The sequence below is a fragment of the Mesoplodon bidens genome, assembly GCF_964165515.1.
Source record: "Mesoplodon bidens genome assembly, chromosome: 13".
Taxonomy (NCBI): domain Eukaryota; kingdom Metazoa; phylum Chordata; class Mammalia; order Artiodactyla; family Ziphiidae; genus Mesoplodon; species Mesoplodon bidens.
This window is the reverse complement of record NC_138169.1, coordinates 64518716-64544016: the sequence shown is the minus strand read 5'-3', so window position 1 is coordinate 64544016 and position 25301 is coordinate 64518716. Positions and strand designations below refer to the sequence as shown.

Here is a 25301-nt window from a genome sequence, read left to right as displayed (position 1 = left end):
CCATTTTGCTTTCATGAAAGGAACTCAGAGAGGTTTTGACTGATCTTGGTCACCAGCTTACTGGGATCTTCTGTTCCTGTTGTTCTTATGAACTAAATTAATTGGAGGCAATATACTGCAGTGGGTTGAACCGCGGCTCTGCCCTCAAAGAGACACATGAACTTGGACAAGTCCCTGTACTTCTCTGGGCTTTTGTTTCCTGGTCTATAAGTGAGAGGGCTGGATGCCTGCTTGCAAGGCTCCTTCCAGCTCAGAGTCATGTTCCATGGACTGTTGATCTTCCTGCCTCAGGGAGCCTGTCTCAGGGTGGAGCCCAGACTCATTCCTGCTCCACTAAAGAGGGCTCCGAGCCAGCTCATGGAAAGGTTGATGGGACTGAGCCCTGCACCTCCAAGGAGGAGTGGCTTCTCCCCCACATTCCTACAGGTCAGAGCAAGTACTGCTTTCAGGAAGGTTGGAGGGTTGCAGCTGAGGAGGCCTAGAAAGCATCTGGCCGACCCTGTTATTTTACAGATGAGGGAACGCAGTTCCAGTGTCACACAGCCATGGCTGCAGGTAGCAATGATGTTCTGCCCCATTGACAGTCATTTAAAAGGGTGGAGATTGTGCTCAGGCCTCATTTTCCAACTGTCCTTTTAACTCCTCTTTCTCCTGTCAGGGCCTCCCTAGTGAAGCAGATGCTGGCACCCGTCATTCTGGAGCAACAGCATCCCTTCTTAAGCCCAGTGGTTGCTCCCTTGATCCTAGTGGGAGAGTGCTGGGGGGCCCTGTTCAGAAGCATCCCCCACCAATGCCTGGAATTCCACCCTTAGCAGTTTATGCGTTCTCACTGCTAAGGGCATGTCCCCTCCCACAGCTCTTCCTCCTGACCTTGGATTTGGCACGGAGCTTTGATCCCCTTGAGTTAGTGGTAATTTTTTTCCACATAAGTCTTATCTCCCCAGAGCTCCCACATAGCAGAAGCTGAGTCTGCCCTTTCCATCCCCATCCTCTTGACTTTCTCCATGTCTCTCATTGACTGAGAGGCACCTATTTTGCGCTAAGAACTGCCCGAGACACTCTCCTGACATTACCTCATTTATTTCCTGCACTGACTGCAAAGTGGGCATTACTGTCACTGTTTTACTGTTGGGAGACTGTGGTTCAGAAGGGAGAGATAACTTTCTCCAGATCACACAGCTACTAAGTGACAGGGCTGGGATTCAAACCCACAGTTCACTCCCAAGACTCCTGCACTACACCAAGTGGCCTTCCTTGCCCGTAACAGGTGCTTAATAGATCTTTAATGACAGATTCTATTACACTTCATTTTGCTCAACAGCAAATGTCCCCCGGAGACGTAATAATAATTTTCAAATTATTACTTTATGTTAATATTGATATTATTATTTATGAAGGAACTATTATGTCCCAGGCACCAAAAGTCACAACACCCATGAGGTGGGTATTATTATTACCTCCACTTTACAAATGCAACAACTGAGGCATAGAGAAGTGACTTGCCTAAGGTCACCCAGAAAATAAGTGAGCTGGGCTTCAGTCTAACCCTAACTTTGAGGCTCAGCCCTTAGCCTCCCCGTTGTAACAAGATCTCAAAGTGAATTGGGGTCTTATGCCTTTGGCTTCCCCTGGCTCCAGTTTCAGGTAGAAGGTGCTGCTGGAGGGAGGGTAGGGCTAGTGGGGGCGGCAGAGACGCCTGCAGCTGGCACTGCCCTCCACCCAGCTGATAGCTGCAGCCTGGCTGGCTGCCTGCTTGGCCCACGTTGGGCCCTGGCACCAAGCCTTGCAAGGGGGTGGGCGGGATGGGGCGACGGGAGCGGGGCTCCGGCTCTGCGTACTACCCTCACGGCCCTCTGGCCCCCCTCCCCACCCCCCAGCCCCTCTCTCGGGTCAGTGCAGTTCCCGCCAGGGCGGGCGCCGGCCTCTCCAGCGTTAACCGCGGGCAGGAGAGGCGCTGCGGCCTCCAGGGGAGGAGGGCGGGTGCTGAGGTCGGGCTGGGGCAGGGTGAGAATGTGGAGGAGAGGCCGGGAGAAAGAGGCGAAGGCCGAGGAGAGCGGCGCGGGGAGGACAGGGTAGAGGCGGGACGGGTTTCGGGGAGGGGAGGGGCCGAGAGAGCCAGGATGCCCCAGAGGAGCGCGAGCACTCGGGCGGGGGCGAGCAGAGGGTGCTGGATCGCGGAGGGGAGGCAGGGGGCGGGGCGTCGGGGAGGGACGGGGGCGGGGACAAGGCAGGACCTTGGAGGGGGCGCTGGGGGGCGCGGAGAGGGGAGCGCTGGCGGCCGGGGTGGAGCGGCTGTGGTTGCATCACGTTCCTGATTGTTACTTCTCAGGGTTCAGACCAGAGGGGCTGGCGGGGAGGGAGAGGTGGGCGAACCAGTTTGAACCGGCCGGGTAACTCGAGGGGCGTGGGCCCAGGGAACTGGGGTGCTGCCCAGCACCCTCTACCGTAACCACACCGGGGAATTTTTCTGTGAATCCGCACCCCGCGTCCCGGCCCCACCCTCTCGCCTGGCTCGCCCTCCCTTCCCTCTGCATTCCGTGTTGGCTCCTCCCAGGAATCGGAAAGCCAAAGGGAGGCACCGAGCTCCTGCCCTCAACTCTCCCACCCCGACGCCTCCCGGAGAATTCAAATCCTGTGCGTGCCCTCTTTGTCTCTTTCCCTGCACCCGCCCCCCACCCCCCCAAACCCCCTTAGGATCTCTTCAGGGTCCCCTTTCTTCTCTGACCTCAGGGGCCCACTGCCCACAGGCTGCCAGGCCCCAGCTGGCAGGGAGGGAAGACCCAGGCCACCTTAGCAGGGTAAAAACCTCACCCGTCTCTGCGCTGCATTTTGCACAGAGATTCCTGCAATGGAACACCACCCCTCCACCCCCAAATAGTTACTCGCAAATGGAGAAATTACAAAAACAGGACACCAGATTGGGGGGAAGGGGATATGTGGGGCACAGGAAGCCTTTCAAGGATCCCTCAGATCACATCAAGAAGGGCACCACAGTAGTCGCCCTTAGACCCTCCCCTGCCCTGCCCCAGTGTGTCCCTGTGCCCAGTTCTACTTCAAATTCATCCCCAAGGCTACTCGTTTTTATATTTCCAGGTAGCAAACCAGGAATCCTCCCTGTGGCTATGGAGAACTTCGTGGGTTGCTGAGCTTGTGTTTTTTACAAGCTTGGAGCTCTTTGACCAAGACTGCCACTATCTGTACATCAGGGATGTTGTCTAATAGGTTAAATAACAAGGATCTTTAACAGAACTGGACCACAGGCATTCTCAGCCCAGTCCTGGGCTTTTATAGATTGAGACCCTTGAGATCCAGAGAAGGAAGTGACCTTACCTCCTAGCTCCAGCCCAGTGTGCTTTCATTTTAGGGTAGCTCTGTGTTGGGGACCTAGCTTAGCACCTTTGTGGCACAGAGTAGATGATCAGTAAGTATTGGTGAGCTGAATGAGGGACCCCTCCATGAGGAAGCTGGCGAAACACACTTTTGGGAGAAGCGAGAAGACTCCCAGACTCCCATGGGCTTGGGGTTCCCGCTCCTTCTCCCTGAGTATGCTAGTGACATGCTAGTGACATGTTTCTTCAGGGTAGTTGGCCAGTGGTAACCACGATTAGGAGCCTGGCATCAGCTTTGGTCACTTCAAGCTCAGTCATGGTGCCCAGGGGTCTAAGCATGAACCAAATTGGCAACTCCAGATTAGAGCAATTAATGCTGGAACTCTTTTCCATTTGCTGCCCTCAGCCAACATCTGAACAGGTTGCAAAAGACCAAGGCATGTCTGTTCCTACAGGGGCTCTTGTCATCCGGGGGCCCTGCCAGGCATTGTGTTAGGACACCACAGCCCACAGATCCAGAACCTCGGGACTGGAGGTCCCTGTTCCCAGCTCCGGAGGCCCCTGTTCCCAGCTCTGGGCTGCCCAGGGCTCTGTGGGATCTGTGCTTCTCCAGGACTCTGGGGTCCTGCCTGCTGGGCATGGGCTGTGAGTCCTATCCTGGCACATGGGGCCGGGAAGAACGAAAGCTGGAGAAACTCAAGTTAGTTAGACTACTATTATCAGTGTCAATAAAGTATTTGGAGAGGAAATGGGATGAAATGAATGCTGACTAGTTTTGGTTATAGTAGAAGCTCATGAACTTGGACCTTACTGATTTGGAACTTAGGATAGTTAAGCTTAGCTGTGGTGAAGTTCACCTGTGTACTGTCTGTAAACATAGAGCCCAGTGAATAAATTAACACCGCACACATCATTTAGAGTAGGAGAGAAGGTGCATGTGTGTAACTTTCTCAGGATAACAAATTTACACCAGAAGCAGGTCAGCTCTATTCACCTTGGTAAGTATTTTATTTACAAACATTTACTGGTCACCTTCTACATGCCAGGCCCTATGGTAAGTGTTCTAAAAGCGTTAATTTTTTGAATCCTCATAAGAACCCTATGAGGTAGGAAGTATTATTCTTCCCATTTTACAGACAAGGACACTTGGTAATTGGAACACCACCAGGATTCATACCAGGGCAGTCTGGCTCTAAGGTTTGTGCCCTTAACCACCACGTGCAGGTATTTTATGTGTTAAGACATGGGGGATAGAATAGAAAAGAACAACCACCAAAAAAGGATAGGCCATGATCCCTATCCCTTCCAGATGCTTCTGGCACATAGTAGACACTCAATAAGTGAATCAATTCATTAAGCAATGGTGAGGACATGGGTTGAACACCTTGAGGACAAAAGGGGCCTTGAACTTGAATCTCTCTGTCCCCCCCATCCCGCCCCACGCCAGTGCTTGTGCAGAACAGTCATGGAATAACCAGTAAAACGCAGGAACGGAGGGTCGGAGAGGTTGGCTAGTTCTGATCTGGATGTTTTCAGATGAGGGGACTGGCCCATGAGAGGGGAAGGGATGTGCCCACGGCTGCAGGGGTTCCTGGTCTGCTGCTTCCTCCCCACAGTATTCTGATAGCAGGTGAGACAAAGGGGCCTGTGCCTGACGCTCTTCCCCTTGGCCTCTCCTTGCCATCCTCTGCCTTTGGCGTCTATCCCCTTCTCTTCCCACCGGGGCAAGGAGAGGGCCATGGGGACCTTCACGCCATGTGTTTGCTGCATGAATAGACACCCCTCCATGCTGCCAAGTCAATAATAACAACCCGGGGTCTTGCAGAAAGGGGTCCGGGATCCACGAGAAGGCAGAGCCACCAGCAGCTGTTCGGAATTCTGCAGTTCCGGTCCCAGAACGCTTCCTGCAGACTCACATATGGGGGGTGCCGAAAAGGGTCTTCAAGTTCATCATCCCCCTCTGCCTCCCAAGACCCTCATTTTACAAAGGAGAACAGTGAGGACCTGGAAGGAAGAAGTACTTGGCCAAGGACACAGAACCCCGTCGAGGTAGAGCCAGGGCTAGAAGCAGGACATCTGCTGCCCAGTCCAGACCTGCCCCTCAGTATATGGGCCCGTGGCTTTGGGGAAGCACCGTTCAATCCCATGGTGATCCCGTGGCCTGTTAGGGCCACAGTCATGAGAAAGCTCGCCAGGACTTGTTTGCCTAACACTTTCGCAGCCCTCCCCAAAGGCAAACCTCCCGTCATTTCTGATGGGTGCCCTTGGCAGCAACTAAAACAAATCCACCAAAGCAAAGAGAAGGAGAAGGAGGGCCAGAGTGGGGAGCTGGTGTTTGCCCTGGTCAGGCCCAGATCACCATCTCGTTCCTGCTTGGCACAGCTTTATCGAGCCTGTGTGTTCCTCCGTGGCAAAGTCCTCGAAGGGAGAGGAAGCAGGACTGTCCCCAGGGCGCTGGGGAAGCTTGCCCGGTGCCTGATCCCCACCTCCCCTCCACTCTAGCCCCTCTCTCCACCCCATGACGCTTGAGTGGGATTAGAATTTCTCCCGCAGGGTGGAGCACACACACTTGGGATCCTGCCATGGGTCTGTTTTGGTATGGGGGCTACAGAGGTAGGCTTTGAGCTGGGGGTTGATGTGTTTAACATCCTAATGGGGCACTTTATATGTGTCAAGGTCTGACTCAGGTAACCCACCCAACAACCTTTACAGATGAGGAAACTGAGGCAGAGAGAGGCTCAAGAACTCACATAAGGTCACAGAGCGAGAGATGGCAGAGCCAGGATGCAGAGCCTGGATCCAGAGTTCATGCTCTCAGCCAGGACTCCAAGCTGCCTTCCTGCTGGGACAACCAGATTCTTGCCATTTGGACAAGTAACTCAACCAATCCGGCTTTTCGTTTCCTCATCTATAAAATGGGGATAATGATATTAACCCAAAGTTAACCCTTCAAATAGTAACTGTGAGAAATGTGAAGGGCTCTACAGAGAGGAGGGCAGGTGCTCATGTGACCACGTCCCAGCTGAGCCTGGTTCATCCCACTGCTCACTTGTCCCCCCACAGATCAGTGGGCTCTGGCAGCAATGACCTTGTGAGACCAATGACTTCCCAAGGAGAATGCTGGACCACTTTTGCCCATAGTGACCTTCCCATGTTCAATCCCAAACCAGACATATTGTCTAAATGTTGTTATGGTATTTACATGATTCTTTTGCTATGAATGCCCTTGTTTATTGAAAAGCTCTTCTCAATGAGTACCCCCAGTTTATTATCTCAGACAAGAGCCATATAGGGGAAGCCGACTGAGGCCTCCAAAGCTCTGCTTGCTCAGACTCGGTGGCTTCTTGGTCCCCTCCCACTTCTTGGAATTCCAGCATGCCCACTCCCGACCACTAGTTAACTTTTAGCTAAAATTTCTGGCCTGTGTTCAGAAGATGCCTTATTCCATCCACCCCAACACATAAGTCTGGGGAAACACTCTGAGTGACAGGTCTGGGCAGTGCCTGCCAAACTGCAGCTGGAGAGGCCCCTGAAGGGGCCCACCCTCCCCTGCCCCAACCCTGTTCTCTCCTCTCCATTATCCGTCAACACTCCTGCACCAGGAAACAGGAATTTTCTAGGGGGTACTTAAACTTCACGTTAGAATTTTACATTCCCTGCTGCTTCTAGGTATCTTAATTTTTCCCAATCAAAGCAAGGAAAGGGGAAAAGGTATGATGTTGGAAATAGGCTTAATTGGAGCTCAAGAAATGTTATAAGGCTCCTCATCCAGTGTTTGGACAATGCTTGATGTTCTTAAGAATGCATATAGAATTAACTTTGACCAACTATAGCCGCTTAAATCGGGGGGCAACATCAGCCAATGGACAATGAATAGTGTTTAACTCATTACAAGGAGACAGCAAGAAGATAAAATGATAAGCCCTTTTGTACACTGTACATTTCAAGCGCTTTCTTTTACGTACAATATTAAACTTGATTTTCACAAATATCCTACAAGTCAGGATTTGTCCATTTGACAGACTGGAAAACTGATGCCTGGAGAGGGAAATAGCAAGTCCCAGAGAACAAGAAAGCAGAGCCTCATAGGGCTGGCATATTTCCCCCTACGCTTGACTGCTGGGCCTCTTGGTACCAAATCTAGGGCCATGCCGGGTTACGCACACAGGTCTTGCCAGTGTTCGTCTCAAGCCTGGCTCCATCTTTGATCTTACTTGCCCTGTGCCTCGTTTCTCTTTGTTACTTTTTATGTGTGTTTACCTTGCATTGTAGGCATACTTGTAAGCTGGCTCAAATCCTTCGGAACAAGATGGGTTGTAAATGCACACATTCCTACACAGGATGTCGTTGTTAATTATTTCATAAAGTCTCCCATGGAGGAGGTATTTGCCGATTAGCCAATAGCTTCTTTTGTAACCTTGGACACACCTTATTTCCTTAAGGGTGAAGTGAGGGTGTGGGTCTGTAGGGGCCCCGAGGAGCCTTGCAGCTCTGACAGTCTGAGTATGCTTCTATTTCCAGTCTTGTTAGAGTCACACAGCTCAATTCAAGATAAAGGAAGATCTAAAAATCTGGTTTTTCTAGTGTAACCCTGTTTGCACTAAACCAGTGGTTCTCAGCCTGGGCAGAGGAGCGAAACCTGGAACCTAGGAGCATCCCCCTCCCCGCACTGAGATGACCACACCATACAAATATTACAGCATCACAAGAAGGAAGTAATTTAACATTTCCAAGAAATGAAGCCCATGAAACATAGTAAAGAATGTTAGAGGTACAGGGAAACCTCATTTATTTGCCTTCCTCCTCTGTTGGGACACAACCAAGAATCTGAACGGAAAGTAAGACAATGTTGAAGCACCAAAAGAAGTCACAGAATACATACTCATTCCCTGAGCCCCATGTCACTCAGGGGCCTATTTGCTCTTTTGTGCCTATTTGCACAATTCTAACATATTTGATTTTCTAGTTTCAAACCTACCTGGAACCAGATAGAGCCAATGAGAATATTGGGTAGAGTCTTGGCTCGGCTCTTTCCAGAAGGCAGCACTGGCTGATGACTGGCCATGCCAGGGGGAGGGTTTCTCCCACTTCTGTTGTGAAAACTTCTTCCGATTGTTTAAGCAATTCCCATGAAGAGACTAGGACTTGAGCACTTAGCAGTGACAACGTGGCTTGCTTAATCTGAGTACATACACAGATGCCAGCCAGAGGCACCTGCAGGTAAGACTTGAGATGAAGCAGCGAAAAGTGGGGGCCTAGGGGGCGGGGCAAGTGCACCAGGGAAAAATGCTCACTGTAAAATGGCTAGTGAGGGAATCAGGGTGAAAAATCTGCCTTTGTCATTGGACCCTCAACACAGCGAGGCTTCCTCAATGCGTGTATGTTACTTTCAAGATCAAGAAACACAAAGTTTTATTCTCTGAAATGAAAGAAAATACCAGGCCCAAGAGGACTGTAGGGGCAGGGGAGTGAAGGCTCTGAGAAGTGGATAGGGTAGATTTTTTAGGCCACCGTGGATGGCGAGCCTGGCTTCTGGGACACGGTCACCAGCCGCGGCCTCCTGGGGGCCCGCTCTCCCTGGTCAAGCTCAGCTCAAGCCCAGAGAAGAGCCCCAGGACTCTGAATGCAGAGCCCTGCCCCACCTGGAAGAGAGTGGCCATCTTGCCTGGGGATCCCCAGGCTCACTGGGTCATTTTTGAGAGGTTCCTCTCCCCCCACCAGGGCCTGGGATCCAGCCCAGACTGTTTCCTCCTGTTCAGATGGACTCCTAACCCCCGGTCATGGCCGCTTGTGTCAGCAACACGCCTGCCCTGACTCCTGCTTGCTTACTTGGGACACTGGCTGCAAGCTCTGCCCCGAAGGCCTCTCAGACTCTGTGTCCAGCTTTGGCCTCTGGGCTTGACTTGCACTGTTCTCCCTTCAGGTTTTCCCAGCGATGACCCTGAGCCACAGCTATGACCCTGTCCAGCTCCACCCTCCTGGTTGCATCCTAGGGGCTGGCTGTCCCTCCTGCCTCCTGCATTGCATGCCTCCCAGGCCCTAGGGCTTCCAGAATCAAGAGGAAAACCCAAGAGAGGGGAGGAGCTAAAAGAGCCATTGATTTTAATCAAAGAGGCATATTCCCACCTGAACCTGAACCTCACAAGAACATTTTATGGGGTAGTGAGTTTTGACCTCAAAGACTATAGCCAAATTCCAAAAAGACATGGGCCATACCGCTGATTGTATCCTGGAGTGAGTGACTCAGCGGGGACTGGTTCACTTACTGTGGCCAGTGGCCACTGCGCCTTTCTGGTGGGGCTTCTGAAATCCCAACTCTCAATTTGGGTCATTCATCAATATCCTGGTGCTGCCTGACATATATAGCCTGTGCTACCATGCATGTTCCCTTCCTCCGTCTGTCCCTCCATCCCTCCAATCTTCCCTTCTTCCTTTCCTTCTCTCCTTCCTTCCTTTCTTTCCTTTTTTTTTTTTTTTTTTTTTTGGGGGGGTACGCGGGCCTCTCACTGTTGTGGCCTCTCCCGTTGCGGAGCACAGGCTCCGGACGCGCAGGCTCAGCGACCATGGCTCACGGGCCTAGGCACTCCGTGGCATGTGGGATCCTCCTGAACCGGGGCACGAACCCGTGTCCCCTGCATCGGTAGGCGGACTCTCAACCACTGCGCCACCAGGGAAGCCCCCTTTCTTTCCTTTTGACCTGGGCCTCTTCCATGCCCCAACCATCCGGTGGGCCCCAACCAGAAAGCCAGCCCCTGCACCTCTGTGACCTGCATTACCAGCAAGAGACAGAGAACAAGAAAGAGCAGGGGTGCAGTCCAGCCCTCCTTCACTCACTAGCTGACCTCAGGCAGGCAATCTAAACCTCCTGGGACCTCAATACCCCTATCTGTAAAAGGGACCCCCTGACACTCATCTTGGAGGCTTGTTGTAAGGATGGAATTAAGAAAATGACTATACAGCCTTTTGTGTATTGTCTGACTCAGATGCTCAATAAATGGGAGGTATTACTATAACTACTACTACTATCAATGTTTTTTTTTTTTTTTTTGCAAGTATTGACAGTTCAGCCTGGATAATTTCAAGTATATTCACTAAACTATCCCTTTAAAGGCAAAGAGAACAGTAGGGCCAAGCTGTTCAGGGTCCAGCCCTTTTGCGGAAGATAGAAATGGGGTGGATTACTGACCATTCAGCACAGCTGCTCTCAAAGGCTGTATCAAGCCCCAGCTCCATGACCCAGCCCAACTGGCTTCCGGTTCCCACTCTTCCACTTGCCACTGTTTGCTTTGGGGCCGGTGACTACACATCCCTGGGCCTCCATTTCCTCTCTTGTAAAATAGGATGTATAGTGCTGCCCAAACCACCAGGGCTGCTGAGAAGTAAACAAGGTAATACTTGTAAAGCACTTAGCACAGTGCCTGACATGCACTAAGTGCTCGAGAAGGGCTCACTGTGTTTGCTTTCAAGTGCGTCCCATCTTATGCACGAGATGGCTCTGGAAAAGTTGTGAAACCAAGTCCCATTTTCCCACTAACTGACTTTGTCACTTCACGAAGGCTTTATCTTTGCCTCTGATTGTCCTTGGAGGGCAGTGATCTGAGCACCTCGGCACCAGGTTTTCCAGCACCTCCCAGCTCCTCCAGCGCCCTGTCATGCAGGGAAAAGAAGAAAACTTAGGTGGCACAAATAATAACTCTTTACTGTAACTATTTGCGAAATGTAGATCTGTCCTATCTACCAATTGTCTGTCAATCATCTATCATTAGCAATCATCTATCAATTATCTATCTATCTATCACCTACCTATATATCTATCTATCTACCATCTACCTATCTGAGAAGGACCATCTGTAATTATTTCCTCTCTTTTTACCATGGGTAGAAAATATATATAACTCATACAATGAAGTTTATATTTCTAGTTGACTTTTAATTTAATTACATTTTAAATTTAATTAAACCTTTTGTTTTAATTTTGTTTTGAACTGTGGAAGGGGGGTGCAGTCAGAAACCTTTTTGAAAATCTGATGAACACACTGGGCTACCACTCCAGAAAAATGAACATGCTCACATACTCATGCAGTTTTACATATGGTCTAGCTGGGGGTTCAAGGACCTTCTGAAGCCCACTGAGATACCCTGTTAAGGGCCCTGTCAGAGCCCAGCTTTCCTATGGAAACAACCCCTGTCCCCGTAGCAGCAGATGGCTGGCTAGACATGTGCTCAAGGCCCCCCACACTTGAACTCCCTAGTCTGGCACGCCAGGCCCCGACTGCCTTCCCACTGTATCTTTCTTCTTGTGGCACCCACTGCTCTGGTCAGTCTGGCTGGTCTTTGTCCCTCCCCTTGGGTGTCCCCTCGCCTTTGTCCCACTGCTTCCCCACCCACTTATCTACATCTAACCCACAGTTCAGGTATGTAATGACCTCCTCTGAGTGATAGAAGAGGGTTCACGGAGGGCGGGGAGCTTGAGCAGAGGTGAGGCCCCAGTTTTAGAGGCAGAAAAACAATGAAAAGCACTGAAACATGAGCTCCTCATGCAGCTGAAGTCAGAGCTGGTAGGAGTGGGGCAGAGAGGGAGTGATGTGCCATTGATGTTTCCATCCTGCCTGGTTGGAGATTAAGAAAGTCAGCAGCAGCAGCAAAACACCCTGGTGTGTGAACAAGACCTCCTTGGGTTCTTGTCCCAGTTCTGGCATTTAATAAGTGTAACTTCAGACAGGCCACAGGTCACTTTGACAGTCCAGCCTCAGTTCCTTATCTTTAAAGTGAAATGGTGGAAATGCTGGCGGCCCTGTGGTGAAAGTGACACTCTTGAACATTGCAGGGTCAGCTTAAATGTGCAAGTTTTCAGAAAACGCAATTTAGCTTTATATGTTAGGATCCATGAAATTGTTCATATGCTTTTCACCCTTTTTCTGAGAATCGAATCTAAGACAGTAATCCAAAATATGGGGGAAAGATTCATAACGATGTTCATCCTAATATTATCTGTAATATGGAAAAGCCCCAAGTGTCCAAGAGTAGGGAGTGGTTACATGTTTAATGGTGTGTCTGCCCGCTGGCGCTCTGTGCAGCTATTAAAAATGGTCAATGTAGAGAACATGCCTAAGGTGCTATCCTTGTCCCCACCCTCCACCCCCAACACACCTGAAGGACCTAGGTCGGTGACAGTGGCTTTGCACAGCACTGACTCTTAACTGGGGGCCACTCATCAGTAAGGCCAAACCAACCAGTTACCAGTCACCACTGCTTCTGCCACATCAACATCCATCCCCTAGGGTCTGTGAAAATGGAGACTTGGGGTTCAGATTCTGATTCAATGGGCCTGAGGAGGGGCCCAGGAATCTGCATTGCAGCTATCTCTCCAGGGAGTCTAGCGGAGGATTAGGATCCATATTCTGAACAATATCCCCACGTTCCAACCACTGCAGCCCATACTCCCGTATAGCACACAGTGCGGGCTGTTATACCTTCCTCTTCTTCAAGGAAATGTAAAGTCTTTACCAGGGACTTTATTTGTCCTAGAGCTCACTGCTGATGGGCAGATGGCCTTGAGATGCCCCAAACAGCATGGACAGCCTCGGATAAGGGCTTTCCCCCTGTTATCATCAACAGGTCCTACCTTCTGTCTCACTCTGGCTTCTCCCACTCCATTCAAAGTCCAAAAATACTCTGAACTACCTTATGCCGTTTTTCAGGATTCCAAGTGACTTTTAAAGGTGGTCATTGTGACCTAGGTTCAAATCCTGGCTCTGAGCTGCCATTATGTAAAAGGGGGATAATAATGTATAGACGTCATAGAATTGTTGAGGATTAAAAGAAATAATGCCTGCAAAACTCTTAGCACAATGCTTGCGGCTATTATGATTATGATTATTTTCCTGTCCTTGGGGGTTAACAGTGAGTCTTTTCTTTGATGTGGTCCTTGTAGGAGGCCAAGGCCCTTGTTTTGATCTCCATCGTGACCATTCAGTTCTGCCTTGTTCTCCCGTTCATCCTACAAGCCTACCCTTGACCTTAATGAAAACACCAGCTTTAACGAGTGAAGGTCACTGGGCTGACTTTCCAGCCTGGCTGGCTTGTCTGGCCCTCGGGAGGGGTTGTGGGCTGTCCTAGCCGTTCTCAGCACCCCCTGCCCCCCACCCCGGCAGGCAACGGCACGCTGACCAGCACGAGGGGAGGGGTGAGGCCAACTTCTGCCTGAGCACCCTGGGACCAGTTAGGGCAGACACTTTCCTGGAGGGTGTTGGAGCCCTGTTCACTGCTTCATCCAACAGAGAAGGGGCTGGTGTGTCCCTCTTCCCCAGCAAGTAGTCAGCCACCCGGCTCAGCTGCCTCTCCCTCTACTCACCGACCTCCTCACACAGGACACCCACACGAGCACACCTGCACACACACAGCCCTGCCTTACCTTCCCCGTTCCTGTCACCACTCTTCCTCCTCCTGGGCAAACACCAGCTAAGGGATAAGTGGGCACCCAGGTTATGCCCAAGGGTTGGGTAAGGGGGCCTCACACATTTGCAGGGACCCAGGATGGACAGGCCAACTTTCACCATATTTACCAAAGGGAACTTGGGTCAAGGCCAGAGTTTGCAGCTGGTGTAGCCTGGACCTCAGCTCCCCAGGCTGCCTAGACCCACAGGGTCCTGTCTTGCAAATGTCATTTAATATTACGTAAGTTAGTCTAGGTTGAGGTTCTTAGTTCTTTTTTTTTTTTTCTTTCTTCTCATTCTTCCTTCTCTTTCTTTTTTTAGTGTTTTTTTTTTTTAGTGCATAAACATCCCCTTTAAAAAAAAAAAAGGTATCTCTAGAAGCACGGAGTTAAGTCCTCTCCTTGCTTTGCTGGTAAGCTTAGGTGACTGTGCTGGGGAAGACAGACAGCGCTGGGAGCACTGGGCAAGGAGACAGGCGGCTGGGGCTCCAGGCGGTGGCTTCACACTGCACCCAGTGTGACCTTGGGCACGTCACCTCCCCACCCTTGAGCCCATTTCCTCACTCTCTGGGGGCTATAAATCCTGCTCTCCCAGTCCCCCAGAGTGGGGATCAAATGAGGTGAAAGGCTGCGGGAGACCACAGAGCGGTGGTTTCCCCTAGGAAAAGAGCAAGGGTCAAAGACTTGGCCTCACCCAGCTGACTTCGTGGTAGATGGTTCCTTGTCTTTCCCTACTGGAAGGTCAGCTCCATGAGGACAGAGACATGACATGACCACGTGTTCACTTTATAGCCGAAGCCTAAGTAGAAAGGCAGTCAGTATACACCTGTGAAAGGAAGGAAGGGAGGGAGGGAGGAAGAGAGGAGGGAGGCCGCCTCCCTGGCTGGTAGTGTGGCCCCCTTTCCCTCCACTGCCCCCATTGGCCACATTTTGGCCAAGCCCTCCTCCCCTAGATACCCAGCTTGCTCTGGTGGTGACAGGCCCAGTCACCCAGAGCTCCAGCCGCTCTGCGGAGGCTCGTGGCCCCCTCCCCTCCTCCCGAGGCTGCCACTGCCACCGATACAATCTGGGAGGAGGGCGAGGCCCTGGCAGCCCTGGGACTCTCAGGCTGTGAGCTCACTCGCCCTGTCTGTTGTGTGCCCAGCCAGGCAGGGTACTTCCCCTTCACTTCCCCAGAGGGAACAATTCCGGCACCCTGGCACCCTGTTCTCAGCCTGTACCTCCTCTCAGAGGCTCCCACCCGAGGTCAGGACAAGCTCCGGCTGGTCTCCCAGCGCGCCTGAGAGGTGGAGGGAGGGCTCCGCGTGTCTGGGCCTCCCCGCTGGGCCTCGCCTTCTTCTCCAGCTCCCACTGGACTGGGAAGCCAAAGGCCAGCCAGCCACAGGACTCGGCTCCCCTGGATCACCTCTGTGTACCTGAAGAAGTCGGGGACTTAGGCCAAGGAGTCTGGCCAGTGGGGTCTGGAGGATGGGTCTGCCGCCCTACGACCCAGTGGCAGAAATGTGTGCAGCATGGGCAACGGGCAGATTGGGATAAACTTTCTGACTGTATAAGCTTAGGTTAGATTCTGTCGTCACGCCTTCTCTGTTCTTGATGCGAAACAGTGATGAATTGTTATCTCACATTGGCATTTTAATACATTTCAATAAAATCTGATCTGAGGACCAAAGTGATAGAATCGCGTGATTACAGGTACATCCATGCGATAACAGTACAAACCAGGGACTTCAGAATAGTGAGCACTCGGTCTGTCATCAGACAGGAAGCTGGGCCGTGATGCAAGAGGCCAGGTGCCCCTGAAGTGCCACCTTCGTGCTCCAGCCAGTTGAGTTTTTCTCAAATTTTAATTAAACGTTTTTTGAGCATCTAAGAAGTGTAAAGTGGGATGTCAGGTGAAGCTTGCATTTAGTGGGGGGTGGACTGTACGCTCCAGTGAGCCAGAGAGATGTCGGCTGGGGGGAGGGGGGGCACTGAGGCAAGACTAGTGGCCCTGCATGGCCGTCATGTTGCCTAATGTGGTGGGATTACGGGTCACCTTCTCGCCTCGGTCTCACACATTTCCTCTATTATGGAATAATTTCAAATGTTTTTTCAGATAGATCAATACTCTCTTTAAAATTATATATTCATATACATAAGTTTTTAAAAGACTATTAATCTCACGAGAGTTTTGCATCACTGATTTCAGACATCTCCATTCTGCCACTCACTCGCTTTTTAATCTAAGCCTCAGTTTCCTCATTTGCAAAGTGGGACTCAGGGTTGTGGTGGGACTGAGCGTGATGGGGTTTAGAAGCCCCTGGAAACTCAAAGCACCGCATGCACAGACCTCATCGGAGGTCAGGCCCTCAGACCTGCCGTGTCGGGGGAGCATGCTGTTGGGTGGAAATCCCCAGATAAAATCAGCCCTGACTGGGTCTCCTGCTGGTTCTCTCGGAGGTCATAACTGCTGCTCTAGACCAACCTGTTTGCATGCTTGCGTGGCAGCATGTGCAGGGGGTGGATGGGTCACAGCTGTGAGAATGCCCTCAGTCCTCACAAGCCGATTCACATAAAAAATCAGCAGGGCTCGGGCTTCCCTGGTGGCGCAGTGGTTGGGAGTCCGCCTGCCGATGCAGGGGACACGGGTTCGTGCCCCGGTCTGGGAAGATCCCACGTGCCGCGGAGCGGCTGGGCCCGTGAGCCATGGCCGCTGAGCCTGCGCGTCCGGAGCCTGTGCTCCGCAACGGGAGAGGCCACAACAGTGAGAGGCCCGCGTACCGCAAAAAAAATCAGCAGGGCTGACGACAGAAGCAAAACCTTCTCGAAGCCCTTTCAAGTGCATTACGGCCAGGATTGTCTTCTTGTTTGTTTATTGGCACTAGCCTGGCTGCAGAGCATCCACCTGTCGGGCTCCTGGTCTTCATCTCATCCATAGTCCCCCTTTCCTGAGGATGAGGATGAGAATGTGGGAGGGCGTGTGACATCCCCAGCGGCACACAGCCTGCCAGTGGCCAAGCCAGGACTAAATCCAGTCCTCCTGGATCTAGGGTTTTCTCTACAAACGTTTTTTCCCCCACATATTTGCCAGGAGGCTACCGAGTACCAGGTACACACAGTGAAAAAGACACACAGGGTCCCCGGCCCACAAGCAGCCTCTGTTCTGGTGGGAGGGACAGTTGAAACATAATTAATTGTAAACATGCTGTTAAATAAAAGTAAGCGAGCTGCATGAGTGCTTCCATCAAGGGTCAGAAATAGATAATGGGGGGCGGGTTTTCTATCCGTGGTGGTCAAGGAAGCCTTCTCTGAGGAGGTGACGCTTCTTCAAGACCTTAGGTAAGAGGAGGGCATGTCGGGCCAAGGAGGGTCCCACAACAGGAAGGCAAAGGAACTCGGTGTGTCTGCTGGTGACTGGAGGATGGGGGCGGGAGGCAGGGGTGAGTCTGGGGAGAGAAGCAGGGATTCTCCCTGCCTCGTGGGCCACAGTGAACAGTTTGGACTGCATTTTAAGTGCCCTGCGACATGGCCAGATGCCCGTCTGAGGATTACCGGGGCAGCTGTGTGGCACTGGGTGGAAACAGGACAGGAGTGGGAGCAGGGGGGCCAGTAGGGGGTCCCGCCCAAGTCAAGGGGAGAGGGTTGGTGGCTAGGGCAGTGGTGGAGGACGCAGGTAGAGGGCAGACTGGGGATCTACCTTGGAGATTGGAGTCTTGCAAGTGGTGATTTGGCTGGGGCGGGGGGAGGGGCGGGAAGGAGAGGGAGGCAGCAAGGGCGACCCTGAGTTTCCAGCCTGAGTATCACTCAACCTCAGTGCCGTGTGTGTCCTCTAGGGAAGACTTGCTCTAGCGCTTTATCACAGTCTAACCTCCATCTCAGCCTTCTCCTGCCTAATAGCAGCCTCTCAGTTCAGTAAGAGTCATTACTCTGCCTGCTCAGCAGGTGGGGAAACTGAGGCACACCCTAGCAAAGCAAACTGCTTCTTAGGGAACCAGGTGTAGGAACCAGACAAAGTGCCAGAGCCCAACCCTGGGGCCAGCCTCTGGGCAGCAGAGTCCAAAGACCCAGGCATCATGTCCAGTGGTTGTGATTTATCAAGCTGTGTGACCTTGAACAAGCGACATGACCTCTCTGGGCCCCCGTTTCCTCATTAGTAAAATGGAGAAAATAAAAGGACCTACCTCATGGTGTGCTTGAAGGATTAAATGCGGGGTAGATTCTCAATAGATGTGAGTGATTACTACTTTCGGATTACACGGGCCATCTGCGTGTCCGCCTCTCTGTACACATTGTGTATGTGTGCCTGCTTGTACAGAAGCTGTCTTCGTGCCTGTGTCACAGCTGATGGCCAGGCACCGCTCACGTTTCAAGTTGACGGTAGCGGTTCTGCTCCCTGTGCTTCTGTTTAGCCTCCCGAGCCACCGCTTGGTGGTTGGTGCAGATGCTTTCCTGCTCCCTGGAACAAGGGCGTGTGGTGGTTTGGAGGCAGATGTGGAAGGCCGGGCGTCTGTAAGCCAGCCTGTTTCCAAGCGCTCTGACCGACCTGACCCAGGAAGGGGGTGGGGCGGGAAGGAGGGGGAGAGGAGGAGGGGGAGTAAGGGCGGGGGGGCCAGAGAGGGCCTAGGAGGGAACCACCTCCCCAAAGGAAATGCACAGTAACAGATCTAGAGTCTGGCCCGCCCTGAGCCCCTTCTGTGTGGCTTTGGGAGCCTCTCCCACCCTCCTCTCCCCACCCCACCCTCCTCTCCCCACCCCACCCTCCTCTCCCCACCCCACCCTGCAAGACTCCTTTATGTTCCTGTTCCCAGAAGGCAGCTGGCATGGGGACTGAGAACAGGGAGGCGAGGCTGGAGGGGCAGCGGGGCAGGGCTCTCCACTTTTTGCCCAGAGCCCTTCCCAAGGGTGTGTCCCAACAGGGCATGCACACACAGTGATTAGGGGGAGGGAGGAATGACATCCACTGTCCACTGCGGTACTCAGACGGTGGGCTGGACCGTGGCCAACTTTTCCCCGAGGCTCTTGGCTGCAGTATCCTCAGGCTTGGCACCACCCACTGGCCTACTCAGACGCTCCTTCAGGTCCAGGGGCTGGAGCCCTGCTAGGAGGAACCGCCTAGGGGTAGGCTGGGCTGGGCGCGCAACTCTCCCCCACCCCTCCCTACAGCCTCCCTCCTCCACTCCCTCTGCTCACATCCAGCTCCAGCTGGGTTTGAAAGAGGTGCTCCAATCCTCCCTCCCTCCAAAGCAGGCCCTGCCCTGTACTCTCTCCTTTTTTTTTTTTTCTTTTTTTTTTTTGCGGTACACGGGCCTCTCACTGCTGTGGCCTCTCCCGTTGTGGAGCACAGGCTCCGGACGCGCAGGCTCAGCGGCCATGGCTCACGGGCCCAGCCGCTCCGCGGCATGTGGGATCTTCCCTGACCGGGGCACGAACCCGCGTCCCCTGCATCAGCAGGCGGACTCTCAACCACTGCGCCACCAAGGAAGCCCTGTACTCTCTCCTTTTAGCTGGAAGCTGTATCCATAAACTGATTCTCTTGTCGACCCCAACCTGATGCTTTATCCACTGGGAGAACCCTCTAAGCCAGGCCAGCTGCCCCTCCCCCAGCCTTCACTCCCCCCACCTGACATGCCCTCCTGCTCACAGCAGCACAGACTTCCAGGTCTGCCTGGACCACTTCCTCTCCAGATGAGTCCTATCCTCATGACTGCCCTTGGTTCCTTGTCTGCTCTGCAGAATCAGCGCCCTGTTCCTTAATGGACCCAGGATAGTGCTCTATGTACCCCGCCCCACGCTGACTGGTCCCCTGTGCTTTATCTCCCCACAAGACGTGAGGCTCCGAGGGGAGGGCGGCACCCCACTGCACCCACCCCACCCCACCTCCACCCAGGCCGCTGTGGCAAACCTCAACTTCTGGGTGCACAAGAAACACTTCTGGATTGATACTGATTCCATCCAGGTCATGCGCTGGCACCTTTACCTACTGGTTCTAGGAGTGGAGTGTGGAGTTATGCTTGAGTGGATATTTAATTAGTGCCTTTGTGGACACAGGGATTTAACTTTTCATTCTTTGGCTTGGGTGTTCCGGGAGTACATGGTTTTTGATAAAAAGCTATATGGAGTCATCCAATCTTGGAAGCTGTCCACCAACCCTGATTAAGCACCTTCCCTTCTGACCTTCAGTGCCTGATTCCCTGATTTAGCACCCCCTCCCCTCCCCATCCCTCCCTTCCCCTCCCCTCCCCTCCCCTGCCCACCCCTCCCCTCCTCACCCCTCCCTTCCCCACCCCTCCCCTCCTCACCCCTCCCTTCCCCACCCCTCCCTTCCCCTCCCTTCTCTCTCCACCCCTCCCCACCCCTCCCTCCCCACCCCTCCCCTCCCCTCCCCTCCTCACCCCTCCCCTCCCCTCCCCTTCTCACCCCTCCCTTCCCCTCCTCACCCCTCCCCTCCCCTCCCCTTCCCTTCCCTCTCCACCCCTCCCAACCCCTCCCCTCCCCACCCCTCCCCTCCCCTCCCCTCCCCTCCCCTCCCCTCCCCTTCCCTCTCCACCCCTCCCCACCCCTCCCCACCCCTCCCCTCCCCTCCCCACCCCTCCCCTCCCCTCCTCACCCCTCCTCACCCCTCCCCTCCCCTCTCCTCCCCTCCCCAGCTCTGAGCCTCTCCACCCCGATGTGCTGCCATCCCTGACCCTCCCACCATAACAAGAAGGTCTGACAAACTCCTTCCAGCCCCTTGTGGAGACTCTTGCCCCTGACGCATGGGTACTTTTCAGTTTTAGAACTACAGAAGGAGACCCTTCCTGCCTTCCTGAAGCAAATTTGCCTGCCTGGCGCAGGCTCTGTGCAGGGCGTGCCCCACAAAGGAACGAATCATTAACACTGGGATTTCAGGCAGGGGGCACCTGTTGGAAGAGATCAATTTAAGTCTGAACCATCTTCCTGGGGTTCTGCAAACCTCAGCCCCATCCTGGGCCTTCACAGACTGATGGGCCTTTGGGACTTACCTTTGGCCCTGGGATGCTTTAATGTTTGTGGCCTGCCGGTGAAGAGCGGCAGAGGCCATGGAGGGCCAGGTCTCTCATTGGTCTCATCTGTTTTGAGCTGAGTCTCCATCACACACCAGGCAGCTGGTCTCCAGGGAAGAAGGACCCTCCCTCCCTGGCTCCTCCCCCCTTTCTGAGAACCGCCAGCCTAGGTACCCAGGAGTTAGTGAAGGTTCCCCCCAGGTGAAGGGCAGTTCTGGGGAAGAGGGCTGAAAGCAGCAGGAGCCTCCGAGCTGGCAGTTTCAAGAAGGGCGTGGTATGTGGTTTCAAGGAACAGCTTGGGCAAGGGTGCTCCGCCACACGTCTCTGGGATTGGTGGCTGGCCCACCCCAGATGTGGACTGTTGGGTCTCTGGTTGGCATTTCTGAGTCAGTCTTAGAACAGTGACAAAGCCAGGGAGAGCCTGGTGATGCTGTGTTTGTCGTTGGGGAGAATAGGGCAGTAGGTGCTCCCACTTCAGGCTTCAGGACTCCCTCTGGGCCAAGTTCCCTGAGCAGCCCCGTGGAGGGAGCCACGGTTCTGTGCTTACTTCCTGCACTTGCCTCCTTTTCATTTGCCACTTGAATGCTTGCTGTGCAGTGTTTCATTTGATAAGTTACACTCACGGCCCTTTAAAGAGAAAACATATAATTCTAGTAATTTTATTGGGCTCAGGTTTCAGGCAAATGGAAATAAAATTGCCTCTAAAAATAAAAGACATGCAGAATGGGAGAAAAAAACAATAACAATGAAAAGCCATCCCTGATTTGAGATAAATGGTAAGGCATTTTGTGAAATGTTAGAGAAAAAATAAACAAACGGAGAGATCCAGGAGAAAAGTGGGGGAAAAGCTCCTCCACTGCCCTTGCTTTCATTTCTGCTTTACCTTTACGAAGGGGCTTACTTTTCGTATTAGAAAGTGAGGCGTAAAGCGCGGCTAGTGAAATTGGTCCTTGTCCCGCGCTGAACAGTACAGGTGGACAAAAAGGGGCTGCCTGCCAAATACTTCTGGTTGGAGGGAGGGGTGGGAGTGCTCTCTCAAAACCACTCCTGGAATGGCTTAACTCGCCCAGCACGAATCAATGACAACCTCCCGCCGGCTGCGGCAGGCTCCCCTGAGCAGCGCTGCCGCGTGGATTCCCAGCCCGGGACCCTGGCGGCGCTCAGGACACGACCCGGGCACGAGCGGCGTCCCCGGGGCGGCCAGGTGGGTCTGCGGCGGCCTCGGCCGGAGCGGGGTGGGATGGGCTCGGGGCTCCGGGCAGGCGGCCGTGGAGGCGGGGGCGGGGAGGAGGCGCCTCGGGCGCCCGGCGGCTGCATCCCCTCTCCGGGCACTGCGGGGACGCCTGGCCCGGGTGGCGGCTCGGACTGGCCCTCGTCGGGCGTGAGCGGCGGCGTCCGCGAGGAATTTCAAAGCCGCGCCTGGGCTGGAAACGAGCGTGCTGGGAAAGCGGGGCTAGGGCCCCCCGCGGTAACGCAGGGGCGCGCGGCCGCCTACCTCCCAGCGCAGCGCAGGAAAGAATCGGGGACTCGGAATACAGCAACTCTGCTCGCGCTCTCAGCGCCCGCGGCCCTCGCGGCAGGTTTTGGGGTGGCAGAAAGGGGACAGCGGAGAGTGCGAGGGGCACTCTGGAAGGTAGTGGTCGATAGACATTGTAAGTTTCAAGACCCTCCCCCCCCCCAAAAAAAAAGCTTGGTCTCCCCTATGTCAGATGCAAAACTTGGGGGCGGGGGCAGGGAGAAAGCCAAGGTAACTAACTCCTGGCAGAAGTCAGGACAGGGGCAGGAATGAAAGGGGTATTGGCACAAGTCGCTGGGCGAGCCCGAGGGAATCCAGTCGCCGTCCCGGGCTGAATCGCCAGCAGAACCGGGTGGGTGGGGACCCTTCCCTGCTCCCTGACCTGGGCGTGGGTGGGCGGTGGAGCCAAGCCCGGGTCCCGGAGCTCCAGAGGCGGCCGGGTCCGGGTGGGACGGGCCGGCTCCGCGCGCCCCAACCCGCGTCGCCCTCGCGACCGCCGGGTTCCCTGCAGCAGGGTTCCCGCAGCGGCCGCGGGCTGGCCTGGGAGGGACTCTGGAAAGAGCCTGCACACACACATCCCCCCCGCCCCGCACACAACACACACACCCCGGCGCTGAGAGTCGAGCGGGTGCAGTTTTCTTCGTGTCTGTGGTCAGGGCTCCGTGGGTCGTCGGGTTTGGTCGTGCTGGTTTCTGGCTTCTGTTGTCCCGGTTGTGGACGGTGGGCCTGGGACGGCTGCCCTTTTTCTTTTAACCCCTGGTACTGGGCTCTGCACAGGAGGCAGCCTCATTGCCGCGATTCACTGGGCGACGGGTGGCGTACCCCTTCCAATCCCTGCGAATGCAGGAATATGAACAAGTAAAGGAAGTGGTTGAAACAATCAGGCAGTTTTCTCCAGAGTCATAGAAGTTTTTGTGGAAGGGGAGGGAGAGGAAGGGCAATGGTCCTGCCAGGTTCAAGTTTCAGCTCCACTCCGTCACCCAGTTAAATCCTAGGAATTAGAAGGGTTCAGGGACCTCCTCTGGATAGATCTCCAGATCTCTTCTAACAAGTCAAAAGAGACACAAGCTACACACTGGGCCCTTCCCTGAATCAACTTTTCCTTGAGAGACAACTGGGAGAGCCATCTTGGGATCTGAGAAGAGGCACTTTGGCAGCCAAAGAGGTCTACAAAGCCTTAAAATAAGAGGAGGCTTTGGGGCAGGACCCTGAGGGAGGAAGACCAAAAGAGCAAAGGCCTGGAGGTCATAGAACTCGAGGCTTATCCTGCCGTGTCAGCTGTGGGAGATAAGCCAAAGAGGGTACGGGCAGGGAAGAGAGGGATGGGACATTCAGAGACCATCTACCATGTGCCAGGTACTGCGCTTGGCATACTTATCTCCTCTAACCCACACAACCCATCAGATATGAATCATTAGCTCCACTTTGCAGATGAGGAAACTGAAGCTCAAAGGGGTTAAATAAGCTGCCCAGCTACTTAGTGACAGAACCAGGAATCCAAGCTACCCATTATACCACCCATCTTTTAGAATGTTTCATTTTAGTTGAGGAGACAGGACTCCATCACTCTGGTATAATTATTGTACAAAATAGTATGTGTTACATCCAATGTTAACCTTCTTGAACCTGAGTTTCTTTCCACTGAATCAGTCAATCATTTATTCGACAACTGTTATATTGTCTAATGTGTGATTCCAAGCACCATGCTAAGTGTTGGCATACATTAGTAAGTGAAATCTGACCTGGTTCCTGGCCTCTGTCAATGGGAATAGTAACTGTAACAGTACATCCTTCAGTGAGTATTGAGTGAATGAAATGAGACAGTATGTGAGAAGGTGCTGCAGAAGCATGGCCGTGAAGAAGGAGAGGCAGCGGGGGGGGCTGGGAGAAGACGAGGGGTGGGCAGTTGGAATGGTGAGTGTCCCCATGCTGCAGTCATGAGGACTGGTCCCTGGAGTGCACACAGTGCCTAGGAAGCTGTTTGAGCCCCTGCTGTTCAGATTACTGGTTTACAGTCGTGGGTTCTAAGATGAGCCTTTAGTTTTGGGCATCGAAACTGGAGAGGACAAGACCCCATGCAGCCTCTAGGAGGACTGGTGCCTCTCTGCAGCAGTGCCAGCCAGGCTGAGGGCTGCCCCAGGAGCATCACTCCCGGCCCCCACCCTCGTTCCTCAGCGGCTGCAATGGCACCTTCCATACTCTCAGGGCTGGAGCTGCAGCTCCAAGCCCCTCATCCTACCATTGGGGAAGCTGGTCCAAGTTCACAGGACTTGGTAGTGAAGCCAGCACTAGAACCCAGGTCTCTTGACTGTCCATAGCTCTCAGAGCAGCTCACGCTCGCCTGCCAGGGTGTTTCAGACTCAGCTGAAAAGATGGTGCTCCATCCGCTATATCTCCACTCACAATGCCATTTCCCGATGCTCCTGTCCATCTCTGCTTTAGCTGAACAGACATATCTGTCCTAATAAAACGGTGTCAGATGAATCTTTGACACAGAGCGGCCATAAATATTTCAGAACATTTGGCCTGTTAACTCTCCTTCCATCTTGAATGGTATAATGGGTGTAAGATAACTGCGTCTAAAATTAACTCTCACTTTTGTGAGGAAGGTGAACTGATAAATCTTGCCTTGAAGCTAAGCCCATCTGAGGGATGTTCTGCGGGCTTACTTCTTCAGAACTGACACCGACTCTTCTGCGGAGGACGATTTTCCTCTTCCTTTCTTCTTTGTTTCTTATTTTTTCTTTTCTTCCTTTTTAAAAAAATCTCTTGGGTTTGAGGTCACAGGATCACGTTGTATTCCATTTTGATGTCGTGGTGACAGAATAAAGGCATTTTTCTCCTAATATTGAGATGATCAGCCTGATCAGAGCGGTGAGCCCCCGCCTGGCTGCCCCATGTTTACAGCGATTGCACAGGTGGATAATTGCATGGGGATGTCTGTTTGCTCAGCGCTTGCTCAGCCGTGCAGCCCTACAGGTTGGGCCAGGGAGAGAGCTGTTCAGTTTACTTTCCTTTGG

At 53.2% G+C, this 25301-nt stretch overlaps 1 protein-coding gene across 4 annotated transcripts in view; it reads left to right on the top strand.

The window, feature by feature from the left end:
• The window catches only part of ZBTB7C (zinc finger and BTB domain containing 7C), a gene marked incomplete at its 5' end in the record, with an annotated part of 377445 nt that overhangs the window by 254328 nt on the left and 97816 nt on the right, over positions 1 to 25301 (top strand). The window contains one exon of one of the 4 annotated variants that reach the window (XM_081252545.1): positions 21845 to 21969. The exons of the other annotated variants lie outside the window; for them this stretch is intronic. Coding sequence (XP_081108671.1) covers positions 21845 to 21969 — 125 coding nt within the window. Of the gene's footprint in view, positions 1 to 21844; positions 21970 to 25301 lie in introns of those variants that run through there. 4 annotated transcript variants of the gene reach the window in all.